The sequence below is a fragment of the Pieris brassicae genome, chromosome 14 (genome assembly GCF_905147105.1).
Source record: "Pieris brassicae chromosome 14, ilPieBrab1.1, whole genome shotgun sequence".
In the NCBI taxonomy this organism is placed as follows: Eukaryota; Metazoa; Arthropoda; class Insecta; order Lepidoptera; family Pieridae; genus Pieris; species Pieris brassicae.
Genome location: NC_059678.1, coordinates 4,505,874 through 4,527,929, shown reverse-complemented (window position 1 = coordinate 4,527,929; position 22,056 = coordinate 4,505,874). Strand labels below are relative to the sequence as shown.

The window sequence follows — 22,056 nt, the reverse complement described above, 5'->3', positions numbered from 1 at the left end:
TTGAAACGTATTCTCCTCCACTCTGTCGATCCAGCGTTTCTGGTCTCCAGCTGGCTGAGATAAGCAGAATTGTCTGTCAGATTTGCTAAGTTTCAGTCGCTGATTTAATTTTATCCTCAGCATCTATTAGTAAATATAATAACAGTTTAATTCCAGGAATTTATATATCTAACACTGGCACGAACGTACTTTCGCTGTTGTTTTGGAAAATATTTTTACCCCTAGAAATTAATTGACTATGAAACCGCTGTGATTATATCTCCAGCTAGGTGCATTAGTCACGCGAGGTCGACGCTGATAAAATCTTCAATAGCTTATCTAATTATGAAGTATTGATTTTTATTTAACCTCGAAGGGTGTAATACCTTTTCATCATCAGACTTCGATGCAGAATACGAAATTCGTTTTGATTTTTTGCTTTATGTTCTAATATAATTGATGTTTATGTGTGTTTAATTTGTGATGTCATATTTTCTTGTATTTTTTTAGCATACACATTTTATACACTCACAGCAGTTGAACGTATTAATACTGGATACGTTGTTTTGTTTTTTCGTTAAGTATTTTTTTCACAGCGAAATAAACTAAATTATGATTTGAGATTTCTTTTTATCGTACAACTTAATATTAATTTCACTACACAACAGTATATAGCATGTCTAACGCTAATCTTATCAGTACCCTAGTCGATATTATGAAAAAGATACAGGTTTATATTTTTTAACAAGAGTTAGTAAAAAAAATGAAATTTTCATTTAAAAACGCATTATAAAAAACTCTGCAGGGTTCGAGTTTAAGGACCTCCTGAAGAACAATTTTTTGCAGCTGATGACCCCATCTAACCCCTAATTGCGTTTGATCCACGACTTTTTGGCCACTCTGTATATAAAAGCGTAGTAAAAATAAATTAACGATATTTTGTTAACACAATTTTTACACGAAATGGAATTCCGAATTCACATACAGTGCTTTAAAAACCTTTTTCAATCGGCTTAAATTGACAATTGACACTTTTAATATTGTTGCATTTATTATTTGAAGTAAGTTTTCATGATAATAATCTTTAATTGCCAACGTGGGAAACGTGGGAGACGACAAAGGCGATGGGTTGACATAGTCAGGTTTCTGGGGAGAAATGGATGGAGGGAGCTAAGAACAGCTCCAAATGGAAATATCAGGATGAAGCCGAATAGAACGTGATGTGGGAACGCTTCATTGTATCCAAGTGCCTTCACATTATTTATTGCCAAGTTTATTACATCATAATAGGGTTGGAGAAAAAGTTTCTTCGCATTTTTTAAGAAAATTCACAACATTTATTAACACAGTTTATTTACTTGTGGTGACTGGTCGAACTTGAATTCGTATATGCGGTGATGTTAGTTGTTTTGGACTATGTATTTGCGTGTTGTTTCCACGAGAATGTAAGTGCATGCTCCTATTTAACCATGCCTCCTGCTGATGTCATGTGGAACATGGTGTGATGGTTGCAGCTGCTTACAAACGTTGTGTAATAAAAAAAAAACTTGACGATCACAAAGAGTGGCGGAGAGTTTATTAACAGTTCTTCTCTTCCGTTCTACGCCCTTGATTTGAGAACTGGCAGTAAATGTAAAATTAGTAGGATTCCTAGGTATCTAAGTTTGAAATTACAAAATGGCGACGGTAGTAGCAATTTCAACCGTCGCGTCGGCCAAGAAGACACATAATATGCAATTATTATACGATTACTATAATAACCAATCTTAATATATATAAATCTCCTGTCGCGATGGACTCCTAAACTACTTAAACGATTTTAAATTAAATTGGCACACCGTGAGCAGTCTGGTCCAACTTAAGAGCAATTTTATTTTATTGCAAATTATTTGTCTATAATTAATTGACAGTCACAATTATCTGTTAACTCCAAAAGATTCTAACAGATGTCGATACTTTTCGACTGGATTGAGTAAGTAATCAATAGATGGCACTGCTATGGTAGACCGACAAACGTGTCGTATAAGCTACGATTCAATATCATGATTACCACGTGTTATTGAGGCTAAAGTATAAATAAAATTTATTTTGTAGTAAACGAAATACCGTGAAATTGAATTATTTCTAATTTTTGGTGTTAGCATAACCAACCACGTGTTACTTAGACCGAAGTGTAAATCAAATTCAAACTATAGTGACGATAATACAGTGAAAGTATTCTCTCGTGTCACGGTATTAAGGCTAACTAAAACCACATTAAGGAGAAACGAAGTTCGCGGGGGCAGCTAGTTTATTTATTTATTAAAGTTCACCACATCATACATAATGCATCTACAGTACACTTACAAGCTATATTATCTAAAAATGATTTATTATACGAAAGAAATTGCCAGGATGAAGCACTTACTTGAATAACCTCGACATTCACGTGATGGTGGAGCCTGGTTCGTGTGCTCCAGCAGTCTTTTTTATCAATGTCGAGGCTATTCAACCCCTTGACACCACGGGCCTAGTGAGAAGATTGAAAAGAACAAAACCATTTGAACTACTGAATTAGTGTTAGTGTACTTTAATATTAAGTGAATCAACACAAGAACAGAGTGTCTTGCCTTTAATAGAGGCTATAAGTAGTGTTATCGGACATTATGATAACAATCCTTTTTAGTAAATTAGGTTAGACTTAAATTACTTATTAGTCTTAAGTAAGGCTAAATCGTAATGTTCCATGATGTCGTAGTAATGATACATGTATATAAAAAAATGAGGCACTTACTTAACAATGCTTTATTTGAAATAAATCAGCCATATATCCAGCTCCGGATAGTACGGTTAATCCGTTATAATCGTGAATTCGAATAAGAGGTGCCCGAACTCCGGTTGGTTTTTGCAGACGGAATTTAGACAAATTCTGCTGATTTTATACCTTGGGACCCACGTAGTCCTGGAATGCGAGGCTGTGACTAAACAACGTGCAGACATCCTCGGAACAGTGACGTCGCTCCGTGAAGCCTGCGAAGTATCCAGGAGGCTTCTGTGGTTTTAGAAGGAGTTAGGCTGGCTTAGTTAGCCAGGATTTTAGGCACAATGGACCTACTGAGTCCATATGACTACATACATACCTTGGGAATGAGTAAAGGGGGAGGCAGGTTAATAGTTTACTAGTGTGACTAACTAGTTCATACGGGATATACGAAAACATTCGCTATTCCTGGCTATAAAGTACATTGTATCACGATTAATGTTAGTTTTACGAGTATTTTAAATGCAAATGGCGGTTTAACCGTCGTAACAGTATATCACTAATGCGATTAAAGTTATTTGATTTTATATTTATAGTCTATAATCTAATTTTACTGTGAAGTTGTACTCTGTGGGTGATCTATTGTCATTGACAATGTCTTGGACTTTGTCTATTATTTTTCAATAAATAAACGGGTTTTATTGTTTATAATATGTATAATCTTATATATATATATATACAGTCATCAGTAATAACGCGGTATTTCCTCTTATCGTTCGTTTTCGTATAACGCGATTTCCGTCCCCCGTATATATATTTGAAAATTTACATATGAAATTGGCGTAACTGAACCGGCACAATAATGAAGGTATTTTAAACCGAATCATTACCTGTGATGAAAAATGGACTCTTTACGATAATCGGAAGCGCTCAGCGCAATGGTTATTTCCTGGCCAGCCAGCCAAATCCTGCCCCAAGCGAAAATTAACCCCAAAAAAGTTACTTGTAAGCGTTTGGTGGACTAGTGCCGGTATTGTTCATTGCAGTTTTCTCAAATCTGGCCAGACTATTACGGCTGATGTCTATTGTCAGCAACTGCAAACCATGATGGAAAAGCTAGCGGCTAAACAACCTAGGCTGGTCAATCGCTCCACGCCACTGCTACTTCACGAAACCGCTAGACCACACACTGCACAACAGACGGCTACCAAATTAGAAGAGCTTCAATTGGAATGTCTAAGACATCCTCCGTACTCCGCGGACCTTGCTCCAACATTTTTTTCGAAATTTGGACAACTTCTTGCAAGGGAAAAAATTTAACTCTGATGGGACAGTCCAAATCGCCTTCACAGATTTTATTGATTCCCGTCCGACTGTTTTTTTTAGTAAAGGGATCAATGAACTACCTATGAGATGGCAAAAGTGCATAGAAAACAATGGTTCATACTTTGATTAATTGAATATATTATATTTAAAAATATTCGACTTTTTGTTCCTTCCATACAAAACGCCAATTTCATATGTAAGGACCTAATATATGTAGCTACCCACAAAACGTACGCCCGACATTTTTCTGCTTTAGATGCACTTTCTTTAACCACTTTCAAAGCTTTATACATTCCCTAACAATCTTCAGTAATTTCTTAACCTATCTTTTGCAACATTAGCTTAAGTGTTGCCCCGTCTCACCTGGGACAGGTGAAAGCAGGCGGAAAATAATAAACTGCTCAAATATCTTTCCAACTTTGATTCTGTTACTCGTGAAGTAGAGACTCTTGGGCCGTGGAGTTTAAGTGCACAGGGGCTTATTAAAGATTATTTATTAAGTTGGCGACTGGAAGATACCGGTGGCTCCAGAGCTGGTGCATTCTTTAACGCAATACAGCGAGGCAATGCTACCAGTGTTAAAGGCACAGGGACCAAACGTTTCAAATTTGTTTTAGTTTTCTTTTTATTAATTTTTATTATTAATAAGTAGGTATGGAAATTGTATATATTTGATTGTAATAAATAAATATATGTTATGTATAAGTCACTACGTAACTGCTTAAAATCATTAATGCGACACATGGAAGAGACTGCAATTTCTCTTTTAATTAAACCTAACTAACTTTTTATGGATTTGCATACGTAAGGCATAGTTTATATTTGTAGGTAGTTACTTGGTTATTATAAACTACGACACATGGGGCTTCCTTAACGGATTACCACAATTGGATTATTATATCTCCGAGTTGGTTCAAGTTCAAACTGCTCCAATGACAGAATGCTATCAGAATTTTGTAACAGTTCTGGAGAAAAGTTATTATTCGTGGTTTGAATTGCGACATTTCACAGGAGACGGACACTATTTTCATATAATAATAATATTTCTCTCTCAGTACTTTTAAATATCTGCACCCAGTAATCTTTCTGCCATGTCAGGTACATGTTTCCTGTTTCCTATGAACTATATATGTAACGGTGAAGACAAAGAAAAGTAAGGAACGAGGGGCTGTGGCGTAAAAATATGGAAACACCACTCACAGATAGTCTGAATCTTCTCTTATCTCCGTGGGAGAAGACAACAAATAATAACGTAAGCATAAGCGTGACCTTGCATGAATAATGGTCCTCTCCTATACTTGGGTATGGCAAGACTGAGAGGTGTTTAGGTAATGAACAATACATTTTTGAAAATATATAATAAGCATAACCTCAGATGGCAGTGGGCCTCACATTTCTGTATCTGTATCATGATTTGTCAATCTAATAGGCATGAAGGTGATCAGCCTCGTCCAACACACTGACTTTTACGGTTTCCTCGCGATGTTTTCCTTCGTACAAGCGAATGTTAAATGGGCACACAGAAAGTCCGTTGACACAGCCAGGGTTCTATCACGTCGGGAATAGAGTCACACGCTGAAGCCACTAGGCCAAGATAGCTTTGATGATAGCTTGCACCTGGGAAGAGTGATCACACATAGGAGTGTCCCAGTTCTGAGACCAGCGCATCTAAAATATTGCTATAGAATAAGGTTTACATAAAAATTTAAAACGACTTGATTTCCGGTGTATTTCATAGTTAAATGATTAATTTTTGAATTAACAGACCAACGGGCAGGAGACTTCCATGATTTTAAGTGATACCGCTGCCCATTGACTCTCACATTACCTGAGGCCTCACTAGTACCAGCCTTTTAAGATCTGGTACGCTCTTTTGAAGGACCCTGAGTCGAATTGGTTCGGAAACTTCAATGGGTACTGCTTCCACATAGCGGTGGTGACAAAAACTGCCATAAAAACTTTATAGCTAACAGAAGCGTCACTTAGACTTAAGAACCCTTCAATAAGTCAAGTTAGTTTTTTGTTTACGTCGCAGCTCCACTACCTATAATGTTATGTTAGTTATAAGCTCATATTTTAAATGATTGAAGCCAGTTGACACTTAGCTTGATACTTGTCTACATTATTTTAACAGATTTTTCCCATTTTCTGGCAGATATTATTAGAATTAGCTTACTTGTAGTATATGGTTAGCCTATACTTACCTCTGCTGCTTTACCTCTCTCTAGCTTCTGCGTTTGATACTAGCCGGTGTATATTTTTTTAAATCTATGTCCACAGACTAAGGCACGATTAGTTTATAGGATGAGGTATAACACTGATTAAGAAACAAATCACCAAAAATTAGTGGATGTTGAAGCTCACTCAATCAATCCACTGCCTCTGTGACCCAAGAACTGTCTTGGCCTCCAAAATGACAATCTTACAGCGCGTCCTGTCGTGTGCTACCACCTGCTAATTGCCAGCTTTCAGCTGCAGCTCCTCCTCCACTCTGTCGATCCAGAGTAATGGAGTGGAGGCTGAACCTTCTTGCTTATAAAAGAAGATTAACACATATATTGTTGCTGCGCTGTTGATTTATCATTAATAAATTCTACATAATATTATCAATATACAAATCAGAAAGCCCGCCATTTGTTACCATTGCGCCATTTGCAGATTAAAAACATAACTCTTTGTTACAGATAACCTCCTTGTGCCTCGAAGCGCGCGAATGTCAAACGTCAAAGTGTCAACAAGCCATAGACAAAATGTGTCATAGATTAAAATATACTTAAACGGGTAGCAAGAAGCGTTCTATAATGGCTACGCCTCCAGAGTCACCCGTTGAAGAACATGCGTATGAATTGGAACCGAACCGACCTCCGAAGCCAATACCTGTGGCGTTAGAAGAATTATGTAGGCAGACTAAGTTCTCGAAACAAGAAATTAGAGTTATGTATAGAGGATTCAAGACGGTGAGTTTATAGACCATTAACCCTTTATTGGACAGAGCAGTGTTGTCCCAGTGGCATCAGCAGGGCACTCTTATCCCTTAGTTTGTAGGTCGATATCCCTTGCCGCACCTGAATTTCTATGTGCGTGTTTAATATTCCCTCGTACAGTGAAGAATAATATCGTGAGGAAAGCAACACGTCTTAGACTCAAATGTCGACAGCGTTTGTCAGGCACAGATACACATGTCAGAAGTGAAACTTCTTTGTAAATTAATTATTACTAAGGTAAAAGCCCCAATAGATGATCGTGTACCAGCATATGATCACTCCACGTATTTGTATATCTATATTCACACTGATTACACACTCTATATGTGGTAATGATAATATAAATAAATCTGCGTTTACTGAGACGTTATGCGACAGAATTGCGGTCTAAAGTTCTAATATGTAACTACTAAACGAATACATCAACCAATAGCGTGTTTTATTCTCGATCTCTCTCTCTCTCTCCCTCTCAACCTTTCTCACTATAGCTCTCTCCTACCTCTCGCTTCATGGCATTGTGCGTGATGCAACGTTCCCTCTATCTCATTCTCTCTCTCGATATTTCTCACTTGCTTGCTCGCTACTCTCGATTCATGGCTATTTGCTTCATGCTACGATCGCCCTTCCTCACTCTCACTCAACCGCTCTCTCCCTTTTCTTCGACAAAAACGCTGCACATCTTCGTGAAGTATTCGCAAAAATTTTACCCTCATTCGCCTAAATAAGTTTCACTTCAAAAAGCTCTCGAAACATATACAACAATATTTTTAGTTTTGGTCTATGCGTGCGTGTAAAGTTCGTACGGTGAAGGAAAATATCGTCGGGAGGCATGTCTTACACTCAAAAAGCCTTGTGGCGGACTCGGCTGATCACCTACGTCCCTGGATAGATGATGACAAAATATGCACAGAAATCTGAGGCCCATAGATAAATGCGCCAGTAATGTTTATTTTTACTTTGGAAAATGCATTGTGGTAACATGCCATCATCATTCGAATCAGGCGGGATGCGGTGACAACGCAAGAGGAGAGGCAGACAGAGAACCTCTCCACGCCCAATGTTGATTTGTAAAGATACTTGATACAAGGATCCTAAGCGCCAGTTATGTAACCTAACAATACTTCAATTACATATATTATATTAAATTTTTATATTAGAAGTGTAAACAAAATGTAAGCAATCGTCGCAAAATGAGCGTAAGCGCAGAATGAGTTCCACACTCGTAAATTAAAATATAACATTCTTGATTCCGACAATGTCCAATAGGTCGCCTACTTATATTCTTTATAGATAACAGAAGTTAGATTTTATTAAAGCTTTATTAATTAATCCAAGTTTGTAAGAAAAATTAAGACCATTGTCTTTTTTAGTGGTCTAGTTTTTGTATGGCCACTTTTAGGGTAAAAGCCTCCTCCATATTTTTCCATTTCTCTTTGTCTTGAGCAACATTCATCCAGTTTTCTCTCGCTAGTTCTATAACGACATCTGTCCATCTATTCTTTTGTCGTCCTATACATCTCTTTCCAGTAGGTCCAGTCCATTTTGTTATTTGACTCTGATGGACTCTGGAGTCCATCTTTTATCCCGCGCTCCAGCAATATGACCTGCCCATTTCCATTTAAGCCTTAGAGCGTGTATAAGTGCATCTGTCAGTTTTATTTTTTTACGAATGTCAACATTTCCTGTTTTGTTTATTCTTCTCAACTTTTTAACTTAGATTTGAGAACCTTCAACTTGTCATGTCAGTTATTGTTAGCGTCCCAAAAAATATTTTACATGCAATGAAATTGTTGGATTTTAAAAATCATCTTCGACACGTAGAGGCAAGAGCGGCAAAAACTTCACAGCAAATAGGGGCTGTTCAAGTATTACGTAAGCACTATAGGGGTGACGGTGAGTGAGAGTGAGAGAGTAGTATTTGCCTAGTGGCTTCAGCGTGCGACTCTCATCCTTGAGATTTTCTTTATATGTGCGCATTTAACATTAGCTCGAACGGTGAAGGAAAACACCGTGAGGAAACTGGCTTGCCTTAGACCCAAAAAGTCGACGGCGTGCGTCAGGCACAGAAGGCTGATCACCTACTTGCCATTCAATTTACAGATGATCATGAAACAGAAATCTGATCCTACGAAGTTATATATTAATTAGACTCATAGTTGACGACTATAAGAACGTGTAAAAATAATCGTAGCAGTGTAGTTTACTCTTCAATAAGAGAGCTGGACAAAGAGAAAGAAAATCTTTATTATACATAATAAAGATGTAGTGTGTGAAGTGTTTAGTTAAAAAAAAGATCACCTACTTGCCTATTAGTTTAGCGAATGATCATGAAACAGATACAAAAATCTGTGGCCAAGACCTAAAAGGTTGTAGCGCCATTGATTTATTTTGTAGGGTTCGATTTTCTTATTTGGGGCTTACGTAAACAGTAATTATTTATACACTTTACATTTATTTACACACACATTCTCTGTACTTGAAAACGAAATACATTATCGAGGATTATATTTTTGACAGCTTTGCTTACTTTTGCTGTCAAGAGGGGGGGGGGGGGGTAAATTGCAGTAAATCTGCTTACGTAATACATGAACGCCACAATCCTTGAAAATTGGTAGTTTCGCCACTGTAACGCCTCCCCGTACTTCTAATTGCCGAAATCTCGTTCAAGCGATTACATACTTGTGAACATATAGTTGTTTTGTCATTTATTGAAAAACTTGTCCCCATTCGACCTTGCCCGATACAAAATATGCCCCGCAAATTGACCTTAATAACCCATTTTCCAGCAAAGCATTTATATTTTCAGTTCTAAAACTAGCCAGACACGAACGTGTCAAAGTTAGCATCGTATGGTCCAAGTAAAACTTTGTCAACGCGGGACACGTTTAAACTATTAAAGATTCATTTACTTGAACGACACTTAACTCTAGCAAGAAGAAAAATAAACGGTAAAAATTACGTTAACATAACATAAACATAGTATTGTCTTTTGTTAACATAGCTTTAACACATTAATAAAACACTTTTTAAACGGATTGAAGGTATGTATTATATTATTATAAACTTATAATTATTTACATAATTTTAAAATTATTATAAGTTTATAATAATATAATACATACCTTCAATCCGTTTAAAAAGTGTTTTCATAACATAAACAATCAAATAGTTCAATCGTTTATAATATCCTAAAAATAACAATCAATACAGTATTTAAAAAGAAAATTAAAACAAATATAAAAAAGTATAGTCTCTGTAACAGTGCTCATTGCTGACATTTTCTCGCTGCATTGAGATAATTTTTCGTTGAGGAACTCACCTGTGCTCAACGGTACTGTAAGGCGTCTATTTTTAAATAGCTAGAAAGCCACGGCCCAAGAGTCTCTAGTCCAAAGGGAACAAAATTTTTGGAGGAAAGATACTTGAGCCGTTTATTAGTTTCCGCCTGATCTGCTGCTCTACCATTTTTGCTTATCCGAGGGAGGTGAGCCGGGACTTACATGTCCACATAAGAAGCATCCCATACCAAAGCCCGCCCCATCTTCCAAGCGATCAACGGCAGTCTCTAGTGATGACAAAGACCCCCGATGCAAAATAGTTCGTCTAGTATGGAAAGTGTTGCAAAGCGTAATGTAAATATTGGTAAAATAATTAAGAACGTTCAATGAAAAGTAAACCACAATTTAAGGAACGTTTTAAAGTTTATTTTAACATAACTAAGTTCTTTAAAAAGCGTCGTAATAATATATAATAACATAGTTATGCGGCATGTGATAGTAGAACAGTTTAATATTTCATATACATAGAAAACAAAATAATGAAGTTAGAAAAAATCTCACAGAGAATATTTCACACTAGACGAACCATTTTACATCGAGCTTCGTATTATTATTTAACTCCAATATCAGCAAACCCAATTAATTTAAAAAAATATAAAACCTCTTTATTTCAGACCACAAACAAAACTCTTTTGACTCGGTGCAAACCTCACGCCATTTTGCTTTTTTCTTTAACACTCCCGTTTCAAAACTAAATTGCTTTCATTTGCGAATTAATGATTTAACTTTGTAAATTTAAGTGAGCCTAAAGTTAACACTTATACCAATATTTATAGATATATTGTGTTCTATATTTTCCTAATAGTCAAACTCATATACAGTGAATACTCTATACAGATAACACAACTTTCTCTACAGCTATGATACTTTTAACATTCAACACCTTTTGTCTTCAGTCACCGTGACCACGCACGCTGTAAAGCACGCGAAATGATGGAAAAATTTAAATTTAAAATTATGTAAAATAATTATAAGTTTATAATAATACTTACTAATGTTTTCTTTCAATGTGTAAAAGCTATGTTAACCAAATACAATACTATTTGGATGGTTTAGCTTTTCTTCCATACAATGATACACTCTACATAGCATTACACCCACTCTCAATAACGACAACAATTGAGTTATAAATTACATTTTAAGTTGCTAAAATTAGTAAAAACTGCGCAGCTGTGTACGTTCTTTTGTCGATTTATTGTCCGAGCCCGCAATAAACTCAGCTGTTTATTGCGGGCATTACGCATCCGAACTTTCTAAGAAATTCGTTGTTTTGTTTATATTGGTATAACTTGCGTGTATACTGTTGTTGACCATGACTAATAAGTAGGAGTCATGGATCATCTATACGTTTTTCTTCTCTCCATTCAACGACAACTCTCTATAACCTATCATAAATAAAATATCAAAATGCACGGTCCTTTCGGTGTCGTTATATAGAGTTGACGCTGTATAGTATATAGACGCCTAGTGGCTTCAGCATGTGACTCTCATCCCTGAGGTCGTAGAACCCCGGCTGTGCATCAATGGACTTTCTATGTGCGCATTTAATCGCTCATCCGAAGGTGCGTGTGGAAACTGGCTTGCCTTATATCCACAAAGTAGACGGCGCGTTTCTGGTGTAGGCTGATCACGTTCTTGCCTATTGTATAACAAATGATAAAACAGATACAAAAATCTGACGCCCACAAAGGTCGTAGTGCCACTGAATTTTTATAGTCGGAGCTCATTAGTTGGCGGGACTCGCGTCTCCTCTTGTGCTACTTATCTTACTGACATACTTGATAGATCACATCGTTTACACTAAAATTTTCTCAAAAAATTAGTAGTAGTTCGATGTGCGTAAAGTCCTGGCTAATTAAGCCAGCCTGCCAGCCAGCCCAGAAGTGTAGACTTTCAAGGATTTCTGTTCAAAAGTCAAAAATCAACGTTTGTAAGGAGCTGCAACCATTACACCACGTTCCACATTTAACATAAGCAATTAATAAATTGCTGAAGTTGAAAATTATTATAATAAAATAAATTAAAAACAAAGATTTGTCTCGGATTGTCAAAGAAGATATCAACAGGAGGCATGGTGAAATAGGACGCACTTACACTCTCGTGGGAACAACAATAAATCCATAGTCGAAATAACTAACATCACCGCATACACGAATTCAAGTACGAAAGTCACCACAAGTAGCACCCGTTCACGAGTATAACGCATGGTCAGCCATCGGCCCCCTCGCCATATTTTATGGAGAGTGACAACCCGATGTATAGATGCTCGTTCGTTCGTTGGGAAGTATTCACGCATTCCAGGACTACGTTGGTGACTGATTGCTCTGCGCTGAAACAGCCTCCAGGGACTGTCTGTCGTACTTCGAGCGTTGGTTATACCCCATAGCGTATGATGTGTTAGTGTCAGCTCCGATAAGCTCCCGTCTCATGTCGCCTGGTGAGGTGAGGACGATATCTGGATGTTTCTGGATATACTAACAACAGTAAGGACCTGTGAAAATAGAAATAACATTGTTATTTCTAGGAAATACATAATTTCTAATAATATTTAGCAACATAGTTGGCAAGTGTGGCCGAGTGTTTTGCGACGTGTTACGCGGAATTAGTTTTCATACGAGTGCCAAACTATTTATTTTAGGTTCTATAAACACTTGTGTTTTCATTCAAAGCCATTAAATACGATCTTTGACACTCCATAAGTGTCAGTGACAACTAGTGTACGTCAAATCTAATACAGTGCCACGTTCTCTTCTTAGCGGCTGAAATTGTTACTACCGTCGCCATTTTGAAATACCAGACTGACATTATCAAATAGCTCTTAAATACAACATACATTTATGTAGTTTTATTCCTTGCATTATTGATTACTGTGTATCTTAAAACAAATAACAAAACCTATCATGTCAGTGGTTCCTAAGTTAGTGTGACATTTAAGCCTAGAACAGTATTTTCTAGATACTAGTATACATTGTCTTATTAATCCTGCATGACTTCAAATTATTCCCCTTATAATGGTTAATTTTTATTCACTGGCAATACTAATATACATGTCTGCGACGCTCTAACCGGCCACGAAAAATATATGGTACTGTACATCATCGTAAGGGAGACAGAACTTCTGACTATCAATACTCTGCTAGCGGACTTTAAACCCTAAGAGGATAACTCAAAAATACTTTATTCATATAGGTAAATAAGTACTCTTATGAACGTCAAAAAGAAGTTAAGTTAATGGTAAATTTACATTTACTACCAGCTCGCAAGTCAAGGGCGTAGAAGAACTGTCAAGAAACTGTCACAAATCGCTAAGTTTTGATAATCTATATTATATATATAGATATTAAAGATATATTTAAAAAAAAAATATTGTCGTCCCATATTCACAATGTTCAAAATCAGCAGAATTTTCCAAATTCCGTTTACAAAAACCAACCTAGGAGTTCAGGCACCTTTCATTCACAATTATAACGGATTAAACAGTGCTCATCCGGAGCTTGATATATTCGATTGTTGGATGATCGATTTTAACAAATCATTGTTAAGTGCGTATCTCATGCTAGTTTTTTTCTTCTTCTTTACTATAAGCAAAAAATTATTTTTGTTTTGTAACATTTATGTTAACCAAAATTGTCATATATTTTAGAAAATATACCTTGTAACTCTACTGTAGATGCATTATGTATGATGTGGTAAACTTCAAATAAAATCATAAATATATTATAGTTTTAATTACGTTTTTCGGGTATACAGTTTGCATTGTATTTTCATAAATTTAAGACATAACGTAGTCAATATCCGCGATGGACTCCTAAACTACTTAACCGATTTTAAATTAAATTGGCACACCGTGAGCAGTCTGGTCCGACTTAAGAGATAGGATAGCTTAGATATTTAATTATAGTCGCAATTTTATTTTATTGCAAATTATTTGTCTATAATTAATTGACAGTCACAATTATCTGTTAACTCCAAAAGATTCTAACAGATGTCGATACTTTTCGACTGGATTGAGTAAGTAATCAATAGCACTGCTATGGTAAACCGACAAACGTGTCATATAAGCTACAATTCAATATCATGATTACCACGTGTTATTGAGGCTAAAGTATAAATTAAATTTATTTTGTAGTAAACGAAATACCGTGAAATTCAGTTACATACTAGGCCATGAAACCTTGAGTCGAGATCGTTAAGTCGAAATCTCGTGGGATTGAGAAACAATCTCGCGAGATCTCGGTATTTTCGAGATCACGGAATCTTAGATATTTAGGAGAGAATTTGGTAATCATTTCTTAATAAATTGAGATTGCTGTCTAATAAGCGGTATCTTATGTCATTTGCTATATACCAAGATACTGAAAAGGCCTTCTCAGACTAAATACAGGTTGCACAAACATGAATCAGCTATTATAAGTGAAGTGTATAAACCAACCTCTTACTCTTCATTACTCATCTACAGATTAATCTCTACTTTATGACTGACTCTTGTCTATCTTATCTCGCAGAAACATATGAAGGACTTTTAGCTGCTCTCTTCTCTTTTCCTTTTTGAAGATTCGTGATGGTTTTTATAGCACCAACCCATAATATAATTTTCTGTTGCCTTTGAAGATCTTTCTGTTTATATTTATAATGACAGGATTTTCAAATTCGCCGCAATTCGCAGGTACGTACGAGGTACGCCTGTTTGTCGAAGAAATTAACTTTTCTAATACAACAGCCATTTAATCTCGTTAATCCTAAAAGGTCTTGTTATTGAGTTTCGAGATTGATCTCGTAAAATGGTATGAGATCTCGTGGGATTGACAAATAGCCTCGAAGTGAGACTGACTCCCGCGAGATCGGAATGTATTCCCAACATTATACGTACCGAGCTTTCGAAGGAAAATTCGTTCTTTTGTTCACAAATTGGGATTGCTTGCTCGTGCTTTATCATATATAATATAGCTAGGTATGAATGCTGGTGCAGCAAAAGACGTCCGACGAGAAGACAGACTACTCAATAACAGTGAAATAAGAATCGTGTTTTATGTAAATACTAACACTAGTCTAAAATAAACTTTAATATTTCTAATACAGATTTTTCTTCTTACCATTTAACGACAACTCTTAGTATCGTCAAAATATACACAGTCCCTGGAGTGTCGTTATATTACACTATATACAGAGCAAGACATCGGACCTACTTGCTTGTAAAAAATAATAATTTGATAAATGTGTTCTGTGCACTTAAAATGGCGGTTTAGTGCCTTCTCGTTATACGCCCTTGATTTACGGCTGGCTACGTTAATTTGGAATCATTTCATGTTTATTTCACTTATATTTTTTAATATTACATAAAGTTTACATTTTAAAACTAACTTATAACTTAGACTTACACCAGACATGTATTTTAGAACAGAATGCACCCGTTATGTTAAGTGATACCGCCCATGGGCACTCAATGCCAGAGGGCTCGCGAGTGCGTTGCCTTTTAAGAGTTCGTACTCTCTTTTCTCGAAGGACTCTAAGTCGAATTGATTCGAAAATACTTCAGCTTCAGTTATGTCCACTGCCTCAAAAACACTCAGTTATGGAACAATCGTGATATGGGTGGAATTTTGATACCTGGACGTCCGATGATAAAACTCATGTTCAATTCAATCCGCAGAACTCCTCTGAACTCGATTGTTCTCAGCTATAAATGTATCTGTGGCTTATTTTAAATTCGGAACACGATGACATAACATATGTCACGCGAGCTAAATTTGGCGCGTACGGTCGTCGACTTTGCCCACTAACCTTTTACATGTATCATGTGTTCATAATGTCTTCTTGTCGGATTATTTATGAGTATATCTCCACATAGAACTCCTGCAGACGGAGGCCTTTGCCCGTGAAGGGTTTCCGATCAATTACTGAAGGAAGATTATTATGAAATGGTCATATATCAAAAAACACGTACGTACGTATATACACGTAATACTTTGGCGTAACACGATAAAAGTAGTTTGTAGTTTGTAGAAAAAACGACACTAACAATAGAAAAAAATATATTTAATACATTGAAAGTTTTATAATAACGCATTATCGAATTAAATAAAGCTTATTTTTATCATTTCTACACATTGAAATGGACATTTTTTTATTTTAAAAAGCTAACTATGCTAACTTGAGTGTCGGTTTTTTGTCTGTGCACGCGCATCGTAAAAATTTACTGTCATCATTTTTCCGTTACGCTCCGAAAGAAGTATATCTTCAAACAGGACAAATGTACATAACAAATGTAAGTCTACTTTTGTTATATAAATTAAAATGGGTTTTTAATATTCTGCATCAGCTTTTGCGTCGTGACGATCCGTTGAAGGATTCTTTCGTTCGTCACTATTTGGATCCAGCTGAAGCAGTCTTCATTAATGACTGAAAGATTTAAACAACAAAGTCACAACGCCTCGGTAAACAAGTACAACATCGCTTTTCATCGGAATCATTATTGTCGGCGCTCGACTAAAGTGCAATTCTTTGTGAAAACGGATGATTTTCCTCAAAACAAAAGAGTTGGGAAAATGAAAACATTTTTAGGTCGAGCTTTTCACAAATAGGGTTCACGAATCAATCTAGACGGTACTGTTACTGGATTAATGGTGATAAAGATTAACTTAGTGAGAGCAGTGTTGCCTTAGTGTGCCTCATCATCTCAGAGGTTGTTTTCCGGCTGTGCACCAATGTACTGTCTTTTTAGGTGCGCATTTAACACTAGTTCGAACGGAGACAGACAACGTGAGGAAACCGGCTTGCCTTGGACCCAAAAAGTCAAAGGTGCGTCAGGCAGAAGGCTGATCAATGATCATGTACTTGCCTATTAGATTGATAAATCAAGAAACAGGCCTAGACCTAAAATGTAGCGCCACTGGTTAAGTATACAGAACTTATCAGTCGTATTCATCATTGCTGAAGGTTGTGTGACTGTAAGCTGCCTGCTGACCTGCTATTGTCTCTCCAGTTTGTTCCGTCTATAGCTTGCATTAGCTGATATGAGGAGAATTGTTGATCACACCAGCGCAATATGGAAAGTGGCAGAACAACGGACTATCAATTTTTTTTACTAAGGTTATTGACTTTTAAAAGTTTATTGAATATTTTAAGAGTGATATGTTTTGTTTAATTCCACAGAGTATGTCGATGTTGTTCTGAAATTAAGATCTGTTCGCTTAAAACTTTTAAATTATCTTCTTTAAAAACTTTGCTGGAATAGATAGGTATTATTTGTTCCAAACTTGTTATTAACAAAACTCTTCTACGACCTGTGCTCGCTTATGGTTCTGAAGCCCTTAGCAAGAAAGACAAGATTTCTTACCTAATTTTCGAGCGGATGCTTCTTCTCGAAGAGTCTTTACTGACAACCAATTTTGAAGTCAAACTTCACATCATTACAACTAGATTTACGCGTCTCATTTTTACGTTACGAGCCATCTTTTACTTGTAGCAGGGTTGATTTGAAGAGATTCGAAGCCATTAATAACAAAAATATATAATAACGATAACAATGATAGTAATAAATTCTATTACAATTAATGAAATCCTGTAAGAATCTTAGCAGTGATAATGTAAAATGAAATAATTGTATTATTTGTATTCATGTATATGATAACAAAATTCTTTTGTTAAACTTTATCTAATTTAACATTATTTAACCAATTTTTGTACAGTTGCATATAGTAGATAATTAATAAGATCATAAAGATGTTTCACTTCTTACGCGTGTACACTAGTATACGCACACTTTTTGTATTGTCACTAACATATGGAACATTTTGCTACCCCATAGAAACTGTTCACGTAGTCTATTTTTACTGTCGGTTTTTCGTTTTATCGAATTTCAATCTTTAATTATATACTTTAGGTTTTATCAAAATTAAACTCAGTCTAATACTACATTTAGATAATGAAAAATAGTCTAATTTAGATTAAGTATAATAAAACGTTTTTAAATATTGTCATTTTTATGCAAATTAATAACTAGTCAGATCAGTCGATCTATATAAGTATTTACCTTTAAACCATTTGACAGGTCTCTGCCAAAACGTTTTTCTCGTTGTACCGAGGCAACTGCCAATTAAATTTATAATGAGGACCTAAATTTCATCTCCTATTCATATTTAAACAAACCTTTCTCACCTTCAGATTAAGTACCACTGTTTATTTTGTATGCATTAAACTGAACTTGAGAAATTTTCGTTCAACTGTAAAGTTTCTTGTTGAATGTTGCCGGTCTTTGTACTCCCCTTACTTGGAGATTTAGTTTTGAATTTAGGATTATTGACTTTCTATGTTCGCGTTTTACACTTGCTCGTACGAAGGCAAACATCACGAGGTAACCATCATCATGACAGCATATAACGGATAAATAAAAAAATCAAGTCAATACATTAGCGTCTATGCGCTGTTCGTCTGACAGCTGTCAGCCGCCATTGCTCCGATTTTACAATAACTGTTCGCGCTCAATCAGTGTCAATCAAAGAAGCATGACAATATCGATTTGACTTTGACACACGAACCGGAGATGGTAGGTGGTATCACGGCGTAATGGCGCAAGGGAAAAGGGAAGTAAAATTTTCGCTGTCGCGTGCGCACTAAATATATACCGCATACCGTATAGCATTTACTTTTTTTTGATTCTTCAATCCAGTGTTTGGAGTGAGATATGTTGATCGTAAGCGCTAGTTTTAGTATTATCGATTATGGATTCCTTTTTTTATTATACTGACACGCGACAACCGAACCAGCGCATATTTCACCGAGGGAAGGGAGCATCCTGGATAGAGCTTCCGGATACCCAGGCCCACACAATAACAATATTGAATACTAACAATTTAAAAATTCCAGCCCAGCTATGATACATTATTGTAATGTTCAGCGCGCCGTCATATATATCATAGCCCATCTATAATCTCGTGTGTTTTATAACCTAACTCAATACATTTTTATGAATTGATAGTGTAACGTTAAACACACTACACAAAGTACTCGTCGAGCGAGTTAGTTTATCTTGCCCAAGCCGCGTACAAATTATTTGAAGTCTAGAAAAAGTATGAAGGTTTGCAATTATGTCAATCAATTACCATCTAACATTCGTAGTATTGGCGTGTTTAACCCATTCAAATTGGCATTAAATAAATCAGAATTAGGCTAGTAAGCTAAAATTAGGGCGGCTGATGGCCACGTGTATCTCGTTCGTATGTATTAAGTTTCTCATGTAATCTATAATATGAAAATGAATCGCAAAATGTGTTGATAAGCGCATAACTCTGCAACGCCTGGAACAATTGTACCAATTCCTTTTTTTAATGTTCGTTGAAGTCTAAGGATGGTTTTTACGGCGAGAAAAATTCGAATAATTTCCGGGAAAACACTAAAACAGCCCTTTTCTTTTACCATAGAAACGTTTTGTAAATAAAATGTAGAGTCAATTTGAACTTCATTGCTATTCAACAAAGTTCATATTAAATTACAAGCACTCACTGTTGTCAAACCAATCGCGTTAAAAAAAAGATTGAATTTTTGAATTATTAATTTAATATCCCTATCTCAGCAAAATCATTTGAATACATACTAATAGGAAAATATATCAAAGAGGCACAGAATTGTCACTTTTAGGTTCCCACTATCCTTTTAGATTATTTTCCAATCAGGTTTGAACCCTAAGTTTGCCTCTTAGTTTGAAGCCTCTTAGCAGACATCCCAGTCGGGGTTTTTTAGTGGGTCACAAAAGAGTGGACAAAGTTCGTGGAAGCGAGGATACTTTGGTCACCCGAGCTGATCCTCACACATCGGCCTATCATCAGGGTGATGGTTCTGCCATGAGAATTTTTTGCGCCGACTTTAAAATTGGTAGGAACAAAAAACTGCCACATTTCAAATCTTTTTGACAGAACATAGTCTGTGGGGTCCGCTAGTGAGTTATAAAATTCTTTAAAAATTGTAAAATTATTACATCTGTACTACTAGTTTGTGAGGGAACTTTTGTTTGTATTATGTACAAAATACTTTTTTTATTCATTAACATATCTTCGCTACATCTGACATTAGACATAACATTTATTACTAACAAAACACACACAGAGAAAAACATAGTAACAATAATAAAAAAAACTTTTTCAAGAAAAAGGTTTAATTGTGTAATGCGTGTGTGCTGTGGTTGTAATTGGCCCTGGCTCAGCATTATGCTGAAGAGGAGAGTTGTTCCACAGCGCTGGTCATTCTGCCAGAGACCAAAAAACTAATAAGAATCTAATACTCAGTAGAAACAAACAATAAAAGTTAGCAGTGTAAGCAATGAAGAAAAAAAATGTAAATAAAATTAAAAATAATTGTTAAGTACATAAATAAATATTATTGGGCGGTTTAAAAACTATGTGAGACTTTTGTTGAGTTAGTAGATGTTTTTTATAATTGAGACGAAAATTTGATTTTAATTGAAGATTTTTCAACGCAGGATATTAGATTACAAGCTTTATACCTCTTATTTTTGGCAATATAGTACATATTTTCATACCTCTTCCACCATCCATCACAAATCCAATCTCCAATCGGCAAACCTTGCTACGTCAGCCAGTATATATAAATAATTTATAATTATGCCATTACAGGAATGTCCTGAAGGTGTGGTGCATGAAGAGTCATTCAAGGATATTTACGCGAAATTCTTTCCACATGGCAGTGAGTATAGCTTCTTTATATATATATATTCTTTATATATATAATATATCCGACGCAACCTTTTTTTTAAATACATGTATATTTACTACGACATCATGGAACATTACGATCTAGCCTAACTTAAGACTAATAAGTAATTTAAGTCTAACCTAATTTACTAAAAAGGATTGTTATCATAAGTGTCCGATAACACTACTTATAGCCTCTATTAAAGGCAAGACACTCTGTTCTTGTGTTAATTCACTTAATATTAAAGTACACTAACACTAATTCACTTGTTCAAATGGTTTTGTCCTTTTCAATCTTCTCACTAGGCCTGTGGTGTCAAGGAGTTGAAGAGCCTAGACATTCACGTGATGGTGACGACTTAAAACACATAAATATTTATATCACACCACTGCCGTACACTTACATTAGAGTCCATCTACCGAAAAACTTCGCTGACGAAATGGGTATTTCCGGTATATCATCGCCGTGAAGCCTGCAAAAGGCCAGGAGACTTCTGTGCTTCTGGAGCAAGCTGGGCTGTCTCAGTTAGCCAGGCTTTACGTATACCTAATGAGAGTCTAAGTGCGGAAACTGAGTGTACCAGCCACTAACCCATTTGCAGTATCTCAGAACAAGATGTTGTAACTCACTCCGACATAGATAATATTTTTTCGACAGTACTCCGTTCTGATTTTATGTTGTATGTGATTAGTGTTATGCCGGCATAATGTAACTTCAATCCCCTTTGATTGAAGTTACATTTAATAGCGTATTTGGTTATGTACATTTATAAAAAATAATATTAGGCAAGCAGGATGTACCTAACCTTAAACCGCCACCATGGATGTTCCCAGGAGGCTCGCAAGTGCGTTGCCGACGAAACTAAAATAATCCAGTTTATCCATAAAGCAGCAGAGCAGTGTTGGCTTAGTGGCTTCAGCATGTGACTCTTATCCCTGAGGTCGTTCGATCCCCGGCTGTGCACCAATGGATTTTCTTTTCA

The 22,056-nt window shown here is 36.0% G+C and overlaps 1 protein-coding gene across 3 annotated transcripts in view; it reads left to right on the top strand.

Moving 5' to 3' along the window:
• The window catches only part of LOC123717970 (Kv channel-interacting protein 1), a 69,246-nt gene that overhangs the window by 25,072 nt on the left and 22,118 nt on the right, over positions 1–22,056 (top strand). For 2 of the 3 annotated variants that reach the window (XM_045674272.1, XM_045674271.1), the window contains exons 2-3: positions 6,730–7,002; positions 20,996–21,065. In XM_045674272.1, the coding sequence (XP_045530228.1) occupies positions 6,847–7,002; positions 20,996–21,065 (226 nt within the window). In that variant the 5' untranslated portion in view covers positions 6,730–6,846. Of the gene's footprint in view, positions 1–6,729; positions 7,003–18,944; positions 19,060–20,995; positions 21,066–22,056 lie in introns of those variants that run through there. The other variant, XM_045674273.1, reaches the window with a different exon arrangement.